Here is a 21,611-nt window from a genome sequence, read left to right as displayed (position 1 = left end):
TTTTAGGGTTATCGGGCTCTGGGGTGTATGGTTTAGTGTTCTACATTTTTTTTTTTTTTTTTTTTTTTAATGTTAAGTATGAATCGTACACTTCATCTTTATTCGTCTGGTAGACAGTGAAGATGAGAAAAATTGAGATCCAGAAGATATAATTAATTTGTTTTTTTTAAATCAAACCAGCCATGTAGGTTTGCACATGGAACATTCAGGGTCAAGGATTGTTGCTGCCCTTAAAAAAAAATTAGCTAAAAAATGAAATAATTTAAATTGTCCAGTCTCCTACATAACTGAACTTATTCAATCAATTTGGAGCTTTTTCTAGGGTGTCCTCTGAATTTGTAAGTGTAGTGTTAGGTTGATCACGGCCATCTGTTTAATGCTACCAGTAGTATATGGCATAATGTCAACCCATTATAGCATGTAACCAAACCCATTATGTTTTTTTTTTTTTTTCTTCTAAATGATATTGGGCATGCTTTAGCTGAGAGGGTGAAAGGGATACGGCTTAGCCTGAAGGGATGTACATACCCCTCCTATGCGCTCCTGACTTATCAAGTCAGTTTGAAGTTTAAATCTCACTTTGTGCTTCTGTGCACTTTTTTGCTCCTGTCTGACCAATATTATTTTTATTTTTTTTTTAATATTCTGCTTTCTACATCAGTGCAGCTGCATGTGTGGTTTTACATAATTAACTGGTTGTATCAGAGCTCACTCCTCGGCAGTGCAGAACTGTTTGTTGCCTGCAACTGACAGATCAGTGATGTGAAACTGTAAATGCTGCTCTATTGATGCATACAGCAGAAGATAATCCTCTGCAATGTGCATCAATGGAGCAGCATTTCCAATCATGTTTTTCTCCGCAGCAGGCGGCAAACATGACTCAACTTCAGCCACTGTGCACAACCAATCCTGAAGTATATCCTCATTCTTTTCAGTCCACTCTATGTACAGCCTCATTCAACAGTATATCACCACTCTTGGTTACCAGCTCTCAAGCACACCACTGCTTTATGGGATGGGTGCCGTCCTGTAATGGAGGCTCTGCCTTTTCATGTGACAGATTTTTATAGTAGAAAAATAATCTTGTTCCAGAAACAGTAATGCTGACAAAAAGCAGCTGAGGGTGTCTGTATTGTACACTATCAACCAGGACCACTGGAGCTACAGGTCCGTTCCAATGGAAACTGGAGGGTAAACAGCCTGAAGGTGCACCCTTTGGGGGTGGTATATGCAAAACAAGCAGATAAAATAAAAAAAATTGCCATGTTGGCACAAGTAAATACAAATAACACTTTGTTATTTGGGAATAACTCTTTAAATGTTTTGCTGGAAATGATGAAAGTTCTGACTTGGCACCATTCTGCTGCTTATGTGGAAACCCAAAATACCAACACATTTAGGTTTTCACAGCACTAAATTCAACACGGCAGCCCTATATTTACTTGCACTATAAATCATAACTGGATACTAATTTAAGATCCAGAACACATGTTTGTCCACAGCTGACCCTGTTCTTATGTTATGGGTTTTTTTTTTTTTTTTCACGGTCCGTAGATTGCTGACATCTAGACTTTGTGTTTTTGGAATGAAAACCTATTTTTAAAATTGTTGTGTTGGCACTTTTTAAATGCTATCTTTCAAAATTAGATTTACTCTTTACCAGTATGTAAATGTCTGAGGAATTGCCGTCTGCGCTGGTACACTAGGAGTTTGCTGTGGGGTTTGTCCCTTTTGGCGGCCTGGATGCAGAACTGTTCTTCTCGTCTAATCAGTGGTGACTTCCATCTACTTTTCTTATAGATTTGCATCTTTTTTTTTTTTGTTTAATCTCACTTTAAGGAATTGTCTTGCTTGTGTAAAACACAAAATAGATGTACAACGGGGTCATCCTTTTGCCATTGCTAGTGATTGTTCTGTGTATATATTTGTTTCTTGATTATCGTAATAGAAATCGCTGCACAGCTTGTGTTTTTTAAAATGTTTAAATATTTAGATCCTAATACATTTTTTTTTTTTTGTCCCGTTTATTTTAGGGATATCAGCATGAACAACATAACAAAGTTGCCAGAAGGTGCATTTAAAGGCTTACCCTATCTTGTAGAATTGTAAGTATGTTCTTCATTAGATCAGAATTTTTTTTAAATAAATAAATATATATTATTATTATTATTATTATTTATAGATGTAAATTGTGGAAGAGTTCCAAAGTTTGGCAATACATGAAGTTCCTCCTGAACTATAGTCTCTATCTGTAGGCTCTTAATGTACCATACATATACCGTAGTTAGAAATTAAAGTCAAGGATTCCAACTGTGTAGCCCTTAACAAGGACCATCCTCTTGGTCCAGCATTAGTTCTTCTAAGATAGGGTTTGCATATTAAGTCGTTTAAACTGTAATTCTTCGAAATATTGACCCTAAAGGCAACGAATCAGAGCATTGGGTTAATGGCTGTTGGGTGAACTATTCTTTGGGCGACCGTCTTCTCAGCCGAGGTTCAAATACACAGGACCGCTTGCTTGCCCAAGTGCTTCTCTGTGCTCTATGAGAAAGCCATCTACTGACAGATCGACCGTCAGTCTGAAATCTGACATACACTATCAACTTCTCTCCCGACAGTTGGCCACACGTCGCCCAAATACAATGTTGTCAAACCCATCGATATTGGTGGGTTCAGCCTACATTTGTTTGTCTATGGGGGCTTTTGGACTAACATCAGCTGAAACAATCGATATCGGTGGAATTGGTTGATCATCTAATGTTCCTTGGAGGCCTCAGTACTCTCCCTTGATGGATGTTGAATGGGAAGATAAATGCCATGTCTGATTTTGGCAAGCCAGAGTATTGTCAGCTGCACTTTCATGGAGAACATGAGTGCTCAACAGAGTGAGTGCTCCTCTGTATGGAGGACCTGGGAGAAATGGCTGCTGTCGAAAGTTGGTTCTTCAGCTATCCGTTTGTATAGTGAACGTTTTATACTTGGTGCTTATAAGCAGCGTAGTCAAGTTTGAGGCAGGCAAAAACATTGGACCTGATTTCTCAAAGTAGTGGTAGTAGACCTCCATGGATTTTCAACATTAAAGCTGGAACCTTTTTTTTTTTTTTTGTTTCATAAACGAGTAATACAATTTCTCCATATGTATCGGCAACCGGATGTACTGAGCCGTAAAACGTTCTATGTTGGGCCAATTCTGATTGTTTTGTATTTGTCCATGTGTGTTCAAAATGGCATAAAGTGAAGGTAATTGGTGTTTACGTGATCTAAGTGGGTGGGGGCGTTCTCAATGCAGGCTGTGTATATGGAAGAGTTTGCAAGATTGCTTTTCCAACTGATTCCAATTAGCCCGTCGTCCTGCCATTGTATTTATGCGATGAGAATGTTGCTTCATTCTGTCAAAATCAGATGAAAAATTAGCTTCTTTGATATTTACACAGTGGATAAGGAAGCACGTTCTAATTAGTGCCGCACAAATGGCTAAAATGTGATTTTTTCTGTTTTTCTATCCTTTTAAGGACGAGCGCCTTCTCGGCCATGGATGGTGTTAATTTAAGCTGGACTGGCGTGACCTAGTTAGAGCATTTGGAAATATCACACAAGTTGTGAGAAATCCACTCTCATGCATAACAAAGGGTGTGACGAGGGTGGAATTTTTAATTAGCACCTATTAGTGGAACAAATCTCCTAGCACGTCGAGTAGTTGGGAAAAGGAAAAGATGCACTGTACTGGTTATTATATTAAAGGGGAGGTCTAGCGTAGAAAACCCAACTTATACCGTACATCTTATTAAGGAGTTGTCCCCTTTTTAAAGGGAACCTGTCGTCTGATACAAACTGTGGGCAGCATTAATTAGATCCTGGCTACATAATTGCAGCCCGGTATCTATCTACCTACAATTATATTATTATTAAGTGTGAAACAACTGGAATGATGTCTTATATTCTAGGTTCTTCAAAGTAGCCACCTTTTGCTTTGATGACTGCTTTGCACACTCTTGGCATTCTCTTGATGAGCTTCAAGAGGTAGTCACTGGGAATGGTTTTCACTTCACAGGTGTGCCCTGTCAGGTTTACTAAGTGGGATTTCTTGCCTTATAAATGGGGTTGGGACCATCAGTTGTGTTGAGCAGAAGTCTGGTGGATACACAGCCGATAGTCCTACTGAATAGACTGTTAGAATTTGTATTATGGCAAGAAAAAAGCAGCTACGTAAGGAAAAACGAGTGGCCATCATTACTTTTAAGAAATGAAGGTCAGTCAGTCCGAAAAAATGGGAAAACTTTGAAAGTGTCCCCAAGTGCAGTTGCAAAAACCATCAAGCGCTACAAAGAAACTGGCTCACATGAGGACCGCCCAGGAAAGGAAGACCAAGAGTCACCTCTGCTTCTGAGGAGAAGTTTATCCGAGTCACCAGCCTCAGAAATCGCAGGTTAAAAGCTCAGATTAGAGACCAGGTCAATGCCACACAGAGTTCTAGCAGCAGACACATCTCTACAACAACTGTTAAGAGGAGACTTTTGTGCAGCAGGCCTTCATAGTAAAATAGCTGCTAGGAAACCACTGCTAAGGACAGGCAACAAGCAGAAGAGACTTGTTTGGGCTAAAGAACACAAGGAATGGACATTAGACCAGTGGAAATCTGTGCTTTGGTCTGATGAGTCCAAATTTGAGATCTTTGGTTCCAACCACCGTGTCTTTGTGCGACGCAGAAAAGGTGAACGGATGGACTCTACATGTCTGGATGAGGCGTGATGGTGTGGGGGTGCTTTCATGGTGACACTGTTGGGGATTTATTCAAAATTGGAGGCATACTGACCCAGCGTGGCTACCACAACATCTTGCAGCGGCATGCTATTCCATCCGGTTTGTGTTTAGTTGGACCATCATTTATTTTTCAACAGGACAATAGCCCCAAACACAACTCCAGGCTGTGTAAGTGCTATTTGACTAAGAAGGAGAGTGATGGGGTGCTATGTCGGATGACCTGGCCTCCAGTCACCAGACCTGAACCCAATCGAGATGGTTTGGGATGAGCTGGACCGCAGAGTGAAGGCAAAAGAGCCAACAAGTGCTAAGCATCTCTGGGAACTCCTTCAAGATTGTTGGATGACCATTCCTGGTGACTACCTCTTGAAGCTCATCAAGAGAATGCCAAGAGTGTGCAAAGCAGTCATCAAAGCAAAAGGTGGCTACTTTGAAGAACCTAGAATATAATACATATTTCCATTACGTCCCTCAGGACAGCACCATGGGGGACATCCTTCCTTGACCTATAGCGGGACAGGATCATAGAGATCCCACCTCCACCCTCCAGTGTTTTTCCTGTTCCTACAGGGACGGTTATATGAGAGGTTGCTCCTAGAGCGAAGATAGCCTGTGGATTCTCTTCCCCCTGTCAAGTGGTCTGTGGCCGACACCTCACTGGGTAGAGGTCCCTCAGCTATCAGTGCTGTACCAGATATAATCAGAGTTCGGGGGTCTCAGCCTTCCCTTTCCCCGGTCAGATGGACCGTGGCCGACTCCTCTTTGAGAGGTTCCTCGGCCAACAGTCAGCCTGTGCAATGGGCTTAGGGGGATCGTGCGGCAGGTCCAATCCTTCCCCCATCAAGTAGCCCAGGGTGGAAACTCCCCAGTGGGGAGTCCCTCAGCCCCAGAGACCAGTCAAGCGAACGGGCTCCTGGGTAGAGCCGCTTTCTCACGGTGGGGGGCTCTCGGCTCAGATGCCGACCGGAAAAACACCGCTACTTCCGAAAGTCGTGTGGTGAAGGCCGTTGCGCTTCCGGTGATGTCAGAGAGGGGCGCCGGCACATACGATCAGCATGCGTTCCGCGATGGAACACGGAAGGGGGCACAGGAGAGGAAATCATTGACCGTAATGCCGAATTCCTGACAAGACGACGCTTCCTTCCATGGTAGGCTCTCGGCGTTACCAGCTCCCCTTGTCTTCTAGCAGGTATGGAGCCAGCACAGGTGAGTGCATGGTTTAATGTTGCACTGATGGCCTGGGCCTCTGGGCTGACTAGTCTCAGGCCTTTGTGCCAAAGCTGTACCTGGAACTCATTTGCAGCTAGGCCTTGGACCTCTAGGCTATGATAGGGCCATATGTCCAGGCTACATCTCATGACTGGACTTCAGTTAGTTGCAGGTCTTGTCTGCACAGAGCCTTACGATTGGGCTTCAGAGTGACTTTTTGGAAGCATGCTTTCAATTTTCTGGTTCAATAAACAAGTGTTTCACTTTTCTTTGCAACTTAACTACCCCATCCATAGGAGGACACAAGGTGTTAATTCAGCACATTGTCCCCATGAAGACTGTCCTCCAGCTGCTGCTCATTAATTAGCTCCTTCTGGTGGAGTCAGTCTGACAAATGAGATGTACTGTTCATAGTGGAGATTTATCTGGAACTCTGATAGATTCCTCTTTTGCTTTAAAGTGTAAGTCTGGTCTCTTGTTTGGCACCTTCAAGCATGGCCTAGTCATACTGTGCATCATAGTGCCTCTATGCATCATATTGAGTGCCTCCATGCATAATACTGCATCATAGTGCCTCCGTGCATCATACTGCTTCTATGCATCATATTAAGTGCCTCTGTGCATGATACTGGAACATAGTGCCTCTATGCATCATATTGAGTGCCTCTGTGGCACCATACTGTTTCATAGGGACTTTGTGCATCATATTGCTTCATAGTTCCTATATGCATCATGGCGCTTCATAGTTACTTCATGTATCATATTGCATCATATTGCTTCATGGTTCCTATATGCATCATACAGGAAAGATATATATCTTGGCACCGTGTTAGCCAGTAGATAGAAAAATAACAACAAGGATGAACTCTCATCGCCATACAATAAGAGAAAAAAGAATGGATCTACCTGTGGCAATACATTTGTCTCCCAAATCATAACATTATGGACATGAAATTACTTGTGTTAAAAGGTAGCTTCAAATCTCAGACAGAAGAGTCTGGGAATATAGACTGATGACGACCTTTGACAGTCTTAATGCAGGAATGAATGTGTCACACGGATTTACCGTATATACTCGAGTATAAGCCAAGATTTTCAGCCCAAATTTTTGGGCTGAAAGTGCCCCTCTCAGCTTATACTCGAGTCCTGATCGGCGGTGGGGTCGGCGGGTGAGGGGGAGAGAGGCGGACGCATACTCACCTAGTCCTGGCGCTCCCCCAGCCATCCCACGGTCTTCGGTGCCGCAGCTCTTCCCCTGTTCAGCGGTCACGTGGGACCGATCATTAAAGTTGTGAATATGGACTCCACTCCCATAGGGGTGGAGCCGCATATTCATTCCTCTAATGAGCGGTAACGGTGACCGCTGACAGAGGAAGAGGCTGCAGCACCCGGAGACCAGCTGTCCGGGATAAGGAGCCAGGGACGCCGGGAGCAGGTAAGTATGTCAGTTACCTGTCCACGTTCCACCCGCCGGGCGCCGCTCCGTCTTCCGCGTCCTCTTGCCCTGACTGTTCAGGTCAGAGGGCGCGATGACGTACTAGTGTGCGCCGCCCTCTTCCTGAACAGTCAGTGCGGAAAGACGCCGAGACGGGACGCTGAGGAGCTGCAAGCAAGAGAGGTGAGTATGTCATTTTATTTTTTTCTTTATTGCAGCAGCAGCATTATATATTGCACAGATTTATATGGAGCATCTATGGGGCCATACTGAACAGTGCAGAGCATTATATATGGCACAGCTTTATGTGGAGCATCTATGGGGCCATAATGAACAGTGCAGAGCATACAGTTAGGGCCAGAAATATTTGGACAGCGACACAAGTTTTGTTATTTTAGCTGTTTACAAATACATGTTCAGAAATACAATTATATATATAATATGTGCTGAAAGTGCACACTCCCAGCTGCAATATGATAGTTTCCACATCCAAATCGGAGAAAGGGTTTAGGAATCATAGCTCTGTAATGCATAGCGTCCTCTTTTTCAAGGGACCAAAAGTAATTGGACAATGGACTCTAAGGGCTGCAATTAACTCTGAAGGCGTCTCCCTCGTTAACCTGTAATCAATGAAGTAGTTAAAAGGTCAGGGGTGGATTCCAGGTGTGTGGTTTTGCATTTGGAAGCTGTTGCTGTGAGCAGACAACATGCGGTCAAAGAAACTCTCAATTGAGGTGAAGCAGAACATCCTGAGGCTGAAAAAAAAGAAAAAATCCATCAGAGAGATAGCAGACGTGCTTGGAGTAGCAAAATCAACAGTTGGGTACATTCTGCGAAAAAAGGAATTGACTGGTGAGCTTGGGAACTCAAAAAGGCCTGGGCGTCCACGGATGACAACAGTGGTGGATGATCGCCGCATACTTAATTTGGTGAAGAAGAACCCGTTCACAACATCAACTGAAGTCCAGAACACTCTCAGTGAAGTAGGTGTATCTGTCTCTAAGTCAACAGTAAAGAGAAGACTCCATGACAGTAAATACAAAGGGTTCACATCTAGATGCAAACCATTCATCAATAACAAAAATAGACAGGCCAGAGTTAAATTTGCAGAAAAACACCTCAAGAAGCCAGCTCAGTTCTGGAAAAGTATTCTATGGACAGATGAGACAAAGATCAACCTGTACCAGAATGATGGGAAGAAAAAAGTTTGGAGAAGAAAGGGAACGGCACATGATCCAAGGCACACCACATCCTCTGTAAAACATGGTGGAGGCAACGTGATGGCATGGGCATGCATGGCTTTCAATGGCACTGGGTCACTTGTGTTTATTGATGACATAAGAGCAGACAAGAGTAGCCGGATGAATTCTGAAGTGTACCGGGATATACTTTCAGCCCAGATTCAGCCAAATGCTGCAAAGTTGATTGGACGGCGCTTCATAGTACAGATGGACAATGACCCCAAGCATACATCCAAAGCTACCCAGGAGTTCATGAGTGCCAAAAAGTGGCACATTCTGCAATGGCCAAGTCCATCTCCAGATCTAAACCCAATTGAGCATGCATTTCACTTGCTCAAATCCAGACTTAAGACGGAAAGACCCACAAACAAGCAAGACCTGAAGGCTGCGGCTGTAAATGCCTGGCAAAGCATTAAGAAGGAGGAAACCCAGCGTTTGGTGATGTCCATGGGTTCCAGACTTAAGGCAGTGATTGCCTCCAAAGGATTTGCAACAAAATATTGAAAATAAAAATATTTTGTTTGGGTTATGTTTTTGTCCAATTACTTTTGACCTCCTAAAATGTGGAGTGTTTGTAAAGAAATGTGTACAATTCCTACATTTTCTATCAGATATTTTTGTTCAACCCTTCAAATTAAACGTTACAATCTGCACTTGAATTCTGTTGTAGAGGTTTCATTTCAAATCCAATGTGGTGGCATGCAGAGCCCAACTCGCGAAAATTGTGTCACTGTCCAAATATTTCTGGCCCTAACTGTATATGGCACAGCTTTATGAGGAGCATCTATGGGGCCATAATGAACAGTGCAGAGCATTATATGTGGCACAGCTTTATATGGAGCATCTATGGAGCAATAATGAACGGTATAGAGCATCTATTTTTATTTTTGAAATTCACCGGTAGCTGCTGCATTTTCCACCCTAGGCTTATACTCGAGTCAAGTTTTCCCAGTTTTTTGTGGCAAAATTAGGGAGGTTGGCTTGTACTCGGGTTGGCTTATACTCGAGTATATACGGTATGTCTTTTTACATCAACTAAGGAACTTGCCCCTCAGACTGAGGGGTCATCACAACAGAGACTCTAATCAGAGGACAATAAAACATTCCTTATCTAAGAACTGGCCCAATATTTATGGACATAACTGTTTATCACTGATGGTAATTCTGCTTCATGTCACCTGTCTTATCCATGGTTTTTCCCCTTTTTTTTTCTGTGCTATGTTGTGCATAAATATGTGATTCTTCAGAATTTGTTTTAGTCTTTGCCTGGTGAAGAGACCTGTGTAGTCTCGAAAGCTTGCAATTTGTTACTATCTTTTCAGTTAGCCATTAAAAGGTATCAACCACCGAGGACTCTCAATTCTAAATATTTTTATATGCATCATAGTGCTCATATTGCCTTTGTGCATCATATTGCATCTTATTGCTCCATGGTTCCTATATGCATCATAGCGCTTCATATTGTCTTTGTGCATTATATTACAGCATATTGCTTCATAGTTCCTATATGCATCATATTGCTTCATTGCTCCTATATGCGTCATAGCGCTTCATAGTTACTTCATGCATCGTATTGAATCAGATTACTTAATAGTGCCTTTGGACATCATATTGCATTATATTGCTTCATAGTTCCTATATGCATCATATTGCATCATAGGGTTCCGGTGCCCTTTGCCTCAGGGGGTATCATTAGTGTGCCGGGCTTGGTGCCTTTTTCGCCTCTGGCTGTGAGCCACTGGGTTAGACCTTCTGTCTGGTGCCTTGTCGTGTGGCCGCACATTGTATCATCGGCCTACCACTTCACATTTTGTCTTGGGCCTTAACTCTGGGTATCGAGTCCTTGTGTTTTTGGACCCAGATCCAGCTTCTGTTACTTCATTCTTTACAACAGGGCTTAGTCAAGCAAACCGATATGCTTGAATTGGCTTAGTAAAATTTGCATTTCTTCTGTTTGGAACAGATTTCTCAGGTACGTTCTACCTTGAGTGCTAAAGGCAAGTCTATTACATATTTAGCTTTAAAGGGAACCTGTCACCCTGAAATTCGCGGGTGAGGTAAGCCCACCGACATCATGGGCTTATCTGCAGCATTCTGTAATGCTGTAGATAAGCCCCCGATGTTACCTGAAAGAGGAGAAAAAGACGTTATATTATACTCACCCAGGGGCGGTCCCGCTGCTGGTCAAGTCGGATGGGTGTCTCCGGTCCGCTGTGGCGCCTCCCATCTTCATTACAAGACGTCCTCTTCTGATCTTCAGCCACGGCTCCGGCGCAGGCGTACTTTGCTCTGCCCTGTTGAGGGCAGGCAAAGTACTGCAGTGCGCAGGCGCCGGGCCTCTGACCTTTCCGGCGCCTGCGCACTGCAGTACGATCCTCTGCCCTCAACAGTACGCCTGCGCCGGAGCTGTGGCTGAAGATCAGAAGAGGACGTCTTGTAATGAAGATGGGAGGCGCCGCAGCGGACCGGAGACACCCATCCGACCTGACCAGCAGCGGGACCGCCCCTGGGTGAGTATAATATAACGTCTTTTTCTCCTCTTTCAGGTAACATCAGGGGCTTATCTACAGCATTACAGAATGCTGCAGATAAGCCCCTGATGCCGGTGGGCTTACCTCACCCGCGATTTTCGGGGTGACAGGTTCCCTTTAAAAGATGACATACTTCTTTTTGGTACATCCTTTTTGGCAGAGGATCCCATTCTCGCGGCTCCTAAGATAAATGAAACTGGATCCAGGGCTCTTAGGCCATGTGCACACGTACAGTATTTTTCATGGTTTTTTTTCGCGTTTTTTCGCTATAAAACGTGATAACGCAAAAACGCTTACATATGCCTCCTATTATTTACAATGTATTTCGCATTTCTTGTTCAAATGTTGCCTTTTTTTCCACGAAAAAATCGCATCGCGGGGAAAAAAAAGCAACATGTTGATTACATTTGCGGAACTGCGGTGACTCCGCACACCTAGGAATGCATTGATCTGTTTACTTTCCGCATGGGGCTGTGCACACCATACGGGAAGTAAGCAGATTATGTGCGGTTGGTACCCAGGGTGGAGGAGAGGAGACTCTCCTCCACAGACTGGGCACCATATAATTGGTTAAAAAAAAAGAATTAAAATAAAAAACAGTGATATACTCACCTTCGATGTCTTCCTGCCTCTCAGCGCTGCATGCTGCCGCTTCCGTTCCTATAGATGCTGTGTGAAGGACCTGCGATGACGTCGCCGTCTTGTGATTGGTCGCGTGACCGCTCATGTGGCCGCGACGTCATCGAAGGTCCTGCACACACCCCATCTATAGGAACGGACGCCGCTGAGGAGATCGGCTGTCTGCGGGTGAGTATAACCATTTTTTTTTTAAAATTTTATTATTTTTAAACATTCTATCCTTTACTATTGATGCGGCATGAGCTGCATCTATAGTAAAAAGTTGGTCTCACTTGTCAAACACTATGTTTGACAAGTGTGACGAACCTGTCAGTCAGTTTTCCAAGCGATGCTACAGATCGCTTGGAAAACGTTAGCATTCTGCAAGCTAATTACGCTTGCAAAATGCTAAGAAAACCGGGGAAAAAAACGCAAAAAAAAAATTGCGGATTTCTTGCAGAAAATTTCCGGTTTTCTTCAGAAAATTTCTGCAAGAAATCCTGACGTGTGCACAAACCCTTACTGTTAAGACCCCATAGTCTCACTGCCTCACAGTAGATAATCTCGCTCTGTGATGAGGAAAAAACCTACTTTTCTCTAGCCATGGAATATGGTTACTCCCACAATGGCAGTCTGAGTGTATAAAGATCCCTGAGAAGATTGCCTCTTGGGATATGTAAGTGCGTATATGTGTATATATGCTGATATGGACAAATAAGTTGACACATACTTATAATGTCTGGACTAATGACTCGTATAAATGCAGTTTTGAATAATTTCAAGTGTCGGGATCCTTATTTCCTGGCCATAGTGGATCTCTGTGGAGAACCTGTCCTGCATGATGAAAACAACTCATTTATTTAGTTACCACTATGTAATGCTTAGTTTCTCCTGTGGTGCTGCGGGGAAATAAAACACTAATTGCAAAGCTTTCTGGCAATACAGCTAATCGCTAGAGATCCTTTTGTGGGCACACTATGTCCAAACGATAATTGTTGGGATATTTCTGCTCTGAAGCGTGTAGACTTGTGAATGCAGCGCTGGACAGGCTGAAGGATACGTTAAAGATATACAATATAGCATATTCATAAAACGATGTCTGAAGGTGGAGTTACTTTCTAAGCTGGAGAGTCGCCCTGTCAGGGGCCTTTATAATGGCTGATGCGAATATGACTCGGGAGGTTTTTTTGTGTTTTTCCTTCCTATAAAAAGTTGTCTATATTAAAGGGAATCTGTCGCCCCTTTTTTCGATATGAGATAAAAATAGTGTTCAATTTAGCGTGAGCTCTGCATTACCGTAGTACCTTTCATATCCCCTGATTCCCCACCTTTGCTGAGAAAATACCTTTGTAATCTCTCCGGCGTCCTATGCAAATTACCCCGTTCCGATGGGCGGGCCTATTGGTAGTCTCCTCCCACCTCCTGCCTTGCACTACGCATTTATTTTTCTTCTTTACTGCGTTGGCGTTGTTTGCCTGCGCATTGAAATGTCCTCTCGCGTGTGCGCAGTATGTTTTGCCCAACAGTAGGCAAAGCATAAAACTCATTATTGCGCATGCGCCGGCATTTTCCATGACGTTCTGTGCCCCGGAAGTCTTTCCATGCAAAGTCCAGGAACTCAAGATTTCCACGTCAATACTTCCGGGGCATAGAGCATAGCCGGCACATGCGCAATAATTTTATGCTTTGCCCACAGTTGGTCAAAGCATACTGCGCAGGGGCTTAGAGGCCTATTCAATGCGCACGCGCAGAAACAGTACGATATCTGTGCTATTCACAGATCTCGTTACGTCCAGCACGCCGAGGAGCGGGGGCAGAGATGGCAAATAGGCCCCGCCCATCGGACCGGACCCTGGTAATTTACATAGGATGCTGGAGAAATTACAAAGGTATTTTCTCAGCAAAGGTGGGGAATCGGGGAATATAAAAGGTACTGCGGTAAAGCAGAGCTCATGCTAAATTGGACGATATTTTTTTTATCGCATATCAAAAAAAAGGGGTGACAGACTCCCTTTAAGGCACAGAACACCAGCTCGTCCTGTCACTTTAATAGCCGTCTTTACCACTCCTCATGTTCTATCTCCTCTCCTTGGCCAAGGTGTGGCTCATGAAATGTGGCCACACACAAAGTTGCTTTTCTTCGCTTTCCAACCACCTCCCTGCGCCATCCTACTCCTCGCCTAGCGTGTGCCTCCTGTACCGCAGCGCGCAACTCTTGGTGGTCTGAGTGTCTGTTTTGGCTGATGCAGCCTTACAGACATCCAGTAAATTGCTTCCAGATGGACGTCTCTTGGGCAGACAATAGAGAAATGTTAAAAGCTTTTTTAGATTGCAGCATGCAGTCATTTAATGGCCTCTTGGCAGGTTATTGATTCGGCACATGCTTGCTACTTTTATCTTTTAGTAACTGATAATTTGGCAGGTTTGAGATGGTCGGACTCACCAGCTCCATCTTTACAGCTACTTCATGTTTCCTCTACAGCTCGTCTCTAGCAGATCTTAAAGCCCAATTCCCCCCACACTGTTGGTGCCTCCATAGTGAGCTTCTATGGGATGGAAATGACCTTTTATCAGCCATCCATAGAATTGGTGATAAGTCACTAGTTGATGGAGAGGAGAACAGGACTCGGAAATGGCTAATTGGAATGGTTTATAAATTTGTGTGGCGACAGTCTACTTGGATTTCTTTCTGGTGTTTTTCTTTTTTTATTTTTATGCAATGTCACCAGTTCTCAGTATTACTTGGTGGGTTGGTCTTGATCTTGAACTAATTAATCATTCAACACCTAGGGTGACTAAAACATGATTGGAAATATTCATCCTAAATGTACTATGGAGAAAGAACCATTGAGGAACCTGCATGATGAAATGCTGAAAACCTTGGTAGAATTCCTGGACCTGAAATGTTCTCACAAGTCTTAAGCCTTAGGCTGAGTATTCTCCGTGAGCTCCAGACAGCGACAGGGAAGGTGATAATTCAGTCCGGTCAGGTTCTCTCAACCTACAAGGTGTTATGATGGTGCCTGCAATGTTTGCCTTCAGTTTCGCAATATGTGCTCAGCGATTTCTGCCCTACATACGGACAAGTGTGTACTTATTACATGCTCCTACGCTTTACACCTTCAACTTGTGTTTTTCTGAACACTGAATTGATCTCTACTCCATACCTGCCAGGTGCCTACATGTCATGTTCTCCTAATGCTCTCCATCTTGGAGCGCAGAACAAGGTGGGACTACTTAAAAGGGATTACCACACAGAGAACAGGTTCAGCATTGCTTTAGTGGTGTCATTTTTCCTGTAAGATTGACTATGTAAATGCAATGTGTAACGATCACTTACAATAAATATATGTAGTGTTCTCCCTTTCAGTGTGTAGGGGGTTAGGTAGGGCCGGCGTCAGCACCCGGGCAAGGTCTGGGGCCCTGATCAGGCAGGGGGCCCACTTGCCGTCGGGGACACTGGTGCACTATAGTGCCGGCCCCCACGAGAGGACTCCCCGCCTGCTCCGGGCCCCGGCACTTGCGATACTTACCTCTCCCGGTTCCAGCGCTGCAGCGTCTTCAATCCTCTGACTGTGACGTTCAGGTCAGAGGGCGCGATGACGTTACCAGTGTGCGCCCTCTGCCTGAGCAGTCGCCGCACAGAGAGCAGGAAGACGCCGTCGGTGAGGAGTCCAGAGCAGAGCAGCGTCAAGCAACGAGAGGTGAGCATTTCATTTTTTTTTTAAATATTTGGAGCAATATATGGGGACCACCAGAGGGGACCCATATATGGAGCATTATATGGGGTGGATTCTATATGGAGCATCTTATGGGGCCAATTCTATAGGGAGCATTATATGGGGCCAATTACATATGGAGCAGTATATGGGGCCAATAATATATGAAGCATCTTATGGGACTAATTATATATGGAGCATTTTATATGGCCAATTATATATGAAGCATTATATGGGGCCCATTATACATGGAGCATCTTATGGGGCCAATTATTTTTGGAGCATTATATGGGGCCCATTCTGTATGGAGCAATATCTGGGACTCAGTATACTGTATGGGGCCGATCATATACTGTATGGAGCATTATATGAGGCCCATTATATATGGAGCAATAGATGGGGCCCATCATATACTGTATGGAGAATTATATGTGGCTCCCTATACTTTATGGAGCATTATATGGGGTCAATTCCGTATGGAGCAATATATGCGGCTCATTCTGTATGGAGCACTCTGTGGTGCCCATTATTCTGTTTGGAGCAATATATGGGGCTCATTATTCTGTATAGAAGAGTATGTGGTGCCAATTATACTGTATGGAGCACTATATGGGGCCATTATACTGTATGGGGCAGTATATGGAACTCATTATTCTGTTTGGAGCAATATATGGTGCTCATTATTCTGTATAGAGGACTACACTGTCCGGTTTCTGAGCTAATGTAGAATGTACAATAGATATCACTCCTGTAATGTAAGTGAAATCTTTGGCATTGTACTTTACCTATATTCCTCTGCTGTATCGGTGCATTATGAATTGTGATATGTGTTAAAGGGGCCCACCGGGACTCTTTCGCCCAGGGCCCATGAAAACCTGGAGCCGGCCCTGGGGTTAGGGGTTGCCCTAGGTCTTGGGTCCGCCACTAATCGCTCTAAAGACTGTACAAAACATGGCAGAAGCCTTCAGCACTTGCATGAGACTCTTGAGCGGATCTGTACACCTCTGTGCATGCTCTCTTATTCAGGAGCTCAGAGTGGTGTACAGATCCACAGAAGTCTCATGCAGGTGCTGAGGGGCCTCCGACTCCAGGACTGCGCCTGCCTGTATAATACCTTGAATATATCACGTCAGCCCTGCCATTTCATTTTGCCTTCATTTTTCATCTATTTTTAATGGAAGCCAATTAAACACCTGGCTGTGTTGAGAAACCTGCAGAGGACTGAACCCGGGGCTATCGTACCCATATTTAAATGAGGAGGATATACGTGCGTGCGTGTTTTATGCACATACATACGTTACTACTTGGCAAAGGGCCTAGGAGCAGGTCTTGTAAAAAATCACAATAATTATTTTTATTAACCTCCTTTATAAACTGTAAAACTACTGACTGGACTTTATTTTTATTTTTTCCCCTTCTGCTGTAATTTTAACAGATGAAAAATGCTGTTAGATTTTTCTTCCCGAAACCTAAACCCCAGCTACAGTTTTGCTAATCCCCATTCGTAGTTCAGCAAATTTCTCAGCTGGGAAGCTGCAAAAATCACATGGACACTTCAGTGTTCTCTTACAGCAGAGCTACAGTTTGCACATGGAGTCATATATGGAATGAATCTATTACATGTCTAGGAAGAGTTTGGGTTATTAATTATTTTTTATTTTTTTTTTAATTCTAGCTTAAGGCTGTGTGTACCCGTTGCAGATTGTTTGCGTTTTTTCCACTATAAAAACGGATAAACGCATACATACCCATCCCATCATTTAGAATGCATTCCGCAATTTTTGTGTTTTTTTTCCGCAAAAAAAACGCATTGCAGTAAAAAACGCAGCATGTTCATTAATTTTGCGGATTTTATTTGCGGGGTTCCCACTATATTATTGCATTGGGAAATCTCCGGGAAAAAAACCAAACGCAAAAAATCCGCGAAAAAAACGCATGCTGGATTCGTGCAGAAAATGTCTGGTTTTGCTCAGGATATTTCTGCAAGAAATCTTGACGTGTGCACATAGCGTAAAGGTTTTTTCCACAATCGCAATCTATTTTACATCACTCAAAAATGTAAAAAAATTAAAGTCTTAGCCATTTTTTTTTCTCCAGCTCCATACCGATCTGTGAATCCATGGCAACAGACTACATAACATTCCTACGTAGTCTGATCTTATACGTTGTCTTCTATTCCATTTCACAAGTCAACTTACTTTTGCAGACCTTTTTCTTGTAACTTATAAATTATAGGAGACATTAATATGTGGATCCACATGGGCCTTCATAGATAATGTTTACAATTAGTTTATTAAAAAATCAATTATTTTGGGTTAAGTTTTACTTCTAATTGCTCAAATTCATCCAAAGTAAAAGTACTTAAAGTATCAATCACTTATGACTGTGCGTTTTATTTAAGAAAATGGCTGGCAGCCACAGTCTTGTGATTTATACTAAATATATTTTATAACAGCAAAAATGCACTGGCAGGGTGAAAGACCCGACGTTCACAAGTCAGTCCTCTACCACACTCCTCACCATGAAAGTGTGCGATCTTGCAGGTTGGAACTAATCCAGCATTACACAACGCTGCACTTGGCGACCTCTGAATAGGATCCCTGCGACTCTCCTGACCTCCCAGCATTCCCGGCTCTTCTTCTGATTGGTCGGGTTGGTGTGAGTTCATGTATGTATCGCGCAGCAATGATGTCACGCCAGCCCTCACTAATAAAAAGAAGAGTCAGGAACGCTGGGCGGTAAATATTCGCAGGCGTCCTGTCCAGCAGTCACCATTTACTGACCTGGCCGATGGACCTAGCGCTCTGTAAATCAATCTTCCTAGCTCTAATCCTGTCGCATCTTTTGTTAAGCAGTTACCAGTCAGTAATCGCTCTCACTAACTGTGCAGTAAATGATCAGGCAGCTCTGGATTAGTGCAAAGCACAAGATTTCACAATAAAGTGAGAGATTGATGCTGCCACCACCATATTTCACTGTGAGGATGGTGTTCTTGGGGTGATGAGCTGTTGGTTTAGCGCCAGACATGGCGTTTGCCTTGGTGGCCAAAAGGTTAAATGTCGGTCTCATCTGACCACAGCACCTTCCTCAATACAGTTGAAGAATCTCCCACATGTGTTTTGGCAAACACAAAACGAGCCTTAAAATTTTTGTTTGTAAATAAATACCGTATATACTCGAGTATAAGCCGAGATTTTCAGCCCAAATTTTTGGGCTGAAAGTGCCCCTCTCGGCTTATACTCGAGTCAAGGTGGGTGGCAGGGTCGGCGGGTGAGGGGGAGAGGGCGCTGAGGCATACTTACCTAGTCCCAGCGATCCTAGCGCTCCCCCTGCCGTCCCACGGTCTTCTGTGCTGCAGCGTCTTCCCCTCTTCAGCAGTCACGTGGGACCGCTCATTAGAAAAATGAATAGGCGGCTCCACCTCCCATAGGGATGGAGCCGCCTATTCATTTCTCTAATCAGCGGTGACCGCTGATAGAGAAAGAGGCTGCGGCACCGAAGACCAGGCAGAGGGAGCCGGACGTCGGGACCAGGTAAGTATGTAATATTCACCTGTCCGCGTTCCAGCCGCCGGGCGTCGCTCCATCTTCCCGGCGCCGCTCCATCTTCCCGGCGTCTGCGCTCTGACTGTTCAGGTCAGAGGGCGCGATGACGCATATAGTGTGCGCGGCGCCCTCTGCCTGATCAGTCAGAGCAGAGACGCCGGGAAGATGGAGGCGCCTGGACCGGACGCCGGGAGCTGCAAGCAAGACAGGTGAGTATGTGTTTTTTTGTTTTTTTTACTGCAGCAGCAGCAGCACAGATTTATGTGGAGCATCTATGGGGAAATATGAACGGTGCAGAGCACTGTATATGGGGCACAGCTATGGGGCACAATGAACGGTGCAGAGCACTATATGGGGCACAATGAACTGTGCAGAGCACTGTATATGGGGCACAATGAACGGTGCAGAGCACTATATGGGGCACAGCTATGGGGCACAATGAACGGTGCAGAGCACTATATGGGGCACAGCTATGGGGCACAATGAACGGTGCAGAGCACTGTATATGGGGCACATCTATGGGGCACAATGAACGGTGCAGAGCACTGTATATGGGGCACAGCTATGGGGCACAATGAACGGTGCAGAGCACTGTATATGGGGCACAGCTATGGGGCACAATGAACGGTGCAGAGCACTATATGGGGCACAGCTATGGGGCACAATGAACGGTGCAGAGCACTGTATATGGAGCACAGCTATGGGGCACAATGAACGGCGCAGAGCACTATATGGGGCACAGCTATGGGGCACAATGAACGGTGCAGAGCACTGTATATGGGGCACAGCTATGGGGCGCAATGAACGGTGCAGAGCACTATATGGGGCACAGCTATGGGGAAATAATGATCTATTTTTATTTTTGAAATTCACCGGTAGTTGCTGCATTTCCACCCTAGGCTTATACTCGAGTCAATAAGTTTTCCCAGTTTTTTGTGGCAAAATTAGGGGGTCGGCTTATACTTGGGTCGGCTTATACTCGAGTATATACGGTACTTTTTTTTTCTTCTAACTCTTCCATAAAGGCCATCTCTATGGGGTCTACGGCTTATTGTGGTTGTATGGACAGATACTCCAGTCTCTGCTCGGGAACTCTTCAGCTCCTTCCGATTACCTTTTGGTCTCTGCTGCCTCTCTGATGCCCTCTAAGAGTTTTGGTGGTCCGCCCTCTCTTGACAGGTTTGTTGCGGTACCATGTTCTTTCCATTTCTTGATAATGGATTTGATGGTGCTCGAGGGAATCATCAGAGATTGGATTATTTTTTTTATTTTATTATTTTTTGTAACCCAATCCTGTCTTGTAATTCTCAGCAACTTCGTACCTAATGTGTTTGGAGATCGCCTTGGTTTGGTTAGTGGTGCCTCTTGCTTATGGTGTGACCAGTAAAGGTAACGTGTATATACCTATGACGCGGTGGCATGACACATGATGCCCGGCGCCCAATCTGCGATGGCGTCACTGTCTTCGCCTTCAGACAAAGTGAACATGAAGAGGAACTCCGGGATGAGCTGTAGCAAGGACTTCCTCTTCATGTTCAGTTTGTCTAAAGGCGAAGACAGTGACGCCATCGCAGATTGGGCGCCGGACATCACGTGTCATGCCACCGCATCACAGGACCGCGAGTGCCTGTACCACTGGAACGGCGCTGGCACAGGAGAGGAGTATAGGCGTTATTATTTTATCGGGGCTGAACATTTAGTTTAAGAAGGGGCTGTCCTAGTAGTCTTTTTAAGACTCAGGTGGTAATGTAACAATATAGGTAAAAAGTCGAGTGAATATTGTAACTCTTGCAGTTGTTGGATAGCCCTTTTTAAGTGTTCACTTTCTTGAACACTCTTGTGAAAATTAGCCCATATATATAATTGCCCCAAAATTGGGTATTCTCCATGAGCTAATCCATTAGCTACGGATATAAGTTTGCAGGTAATGTCTTGATGTTAAAGGTTTAATATGTCACTTAAAAAAAAAAAAAAAAAAAAGTGCCTGCAGGCTAAGAAATGTCTCATCTTCCGTTTCCTCAATCCTAAAGGCATTATTTATATGATCTGAAGAGCTTGTGTCTAGTGCTAATAGTGCACATCCCCTCCCCGCCTCTAATTATGAGGTTCTTGACCCTTATAAGCAGTAAGTCCGTCAACGGCCCACGAATATTTGGCAGGCATGTTAGAAAAACCTTTTGCATACTCGGCCAGTTGTATCCTGTTTCCTGGAAGATTGCCAGAGTGAGGAGAAGCGGATGCTGGGTGCCTTCTCTCCTTCGCAGGCTGAATAAACAGGAGTTGCCTTGAGGTAGGCCACTCGCATCTACTGAAAGTCATGCAACGGTTCCTGGTCCCAGCACGTCAACCCCTCACAATCACGTGAGGTCATTGGTTAAATGTGTGAAGCAGTGCGGGGACTTTACCTCCCAATATCCACACTGTTATGTCTAGAGCCAAAGTATAGTCTGATCCCAGCGGAGGAAAATGGGACCTGAATGCAGCAACCTTCATTAAAGGGAATCTCTCAGAAGGCTTTGTTATGTTATCTTAAGACCGCAGGAGATAGAGAC

The 21,611-nt window shown here is 44.3% G+C and overlaps 1 protein-coding gene across 1 annotated transcript in view; it reads left to right on the top strand.

Moving 5' to 3' along the window:
• Positions 1-21,611, top strand: part of LGR4 (leucine rich repeat containing G protein-coupled receptor 4) — a 109,511-nt gene that overhangs the window by 41,641 nt on the left and 46,259 nt on the right. Inside the window, exon 2 of the mRNA XM_069739704.1 lies at positions 2,034-2,105. Within this exon, the coding sequence (XP_069595805.1) occupies positions 2,034-2,105 (72 nt within the window). The remainder of the gene's footprint in view (positions 1-2,033; positions 2,106-21,611) is intronic.

Source organism: Ranitomeya imitator, chromosome 9 (assembly GCF_032444005.1).
Source record: "Ranitomeya imitator isolate aRanImi1 chromosome 9, aRanImi1.pri, whole genome shotgun sequence".
Lineage (NCBI taxonomy): Eukaryota > Metazoa > Chordata > Amphibia > Anura > Dendrobatidae > Ranitomeya > Ranitomeya imitator.
This window is presented reverse-complemented; position numbering and strand designations above follow the sequence as displayed.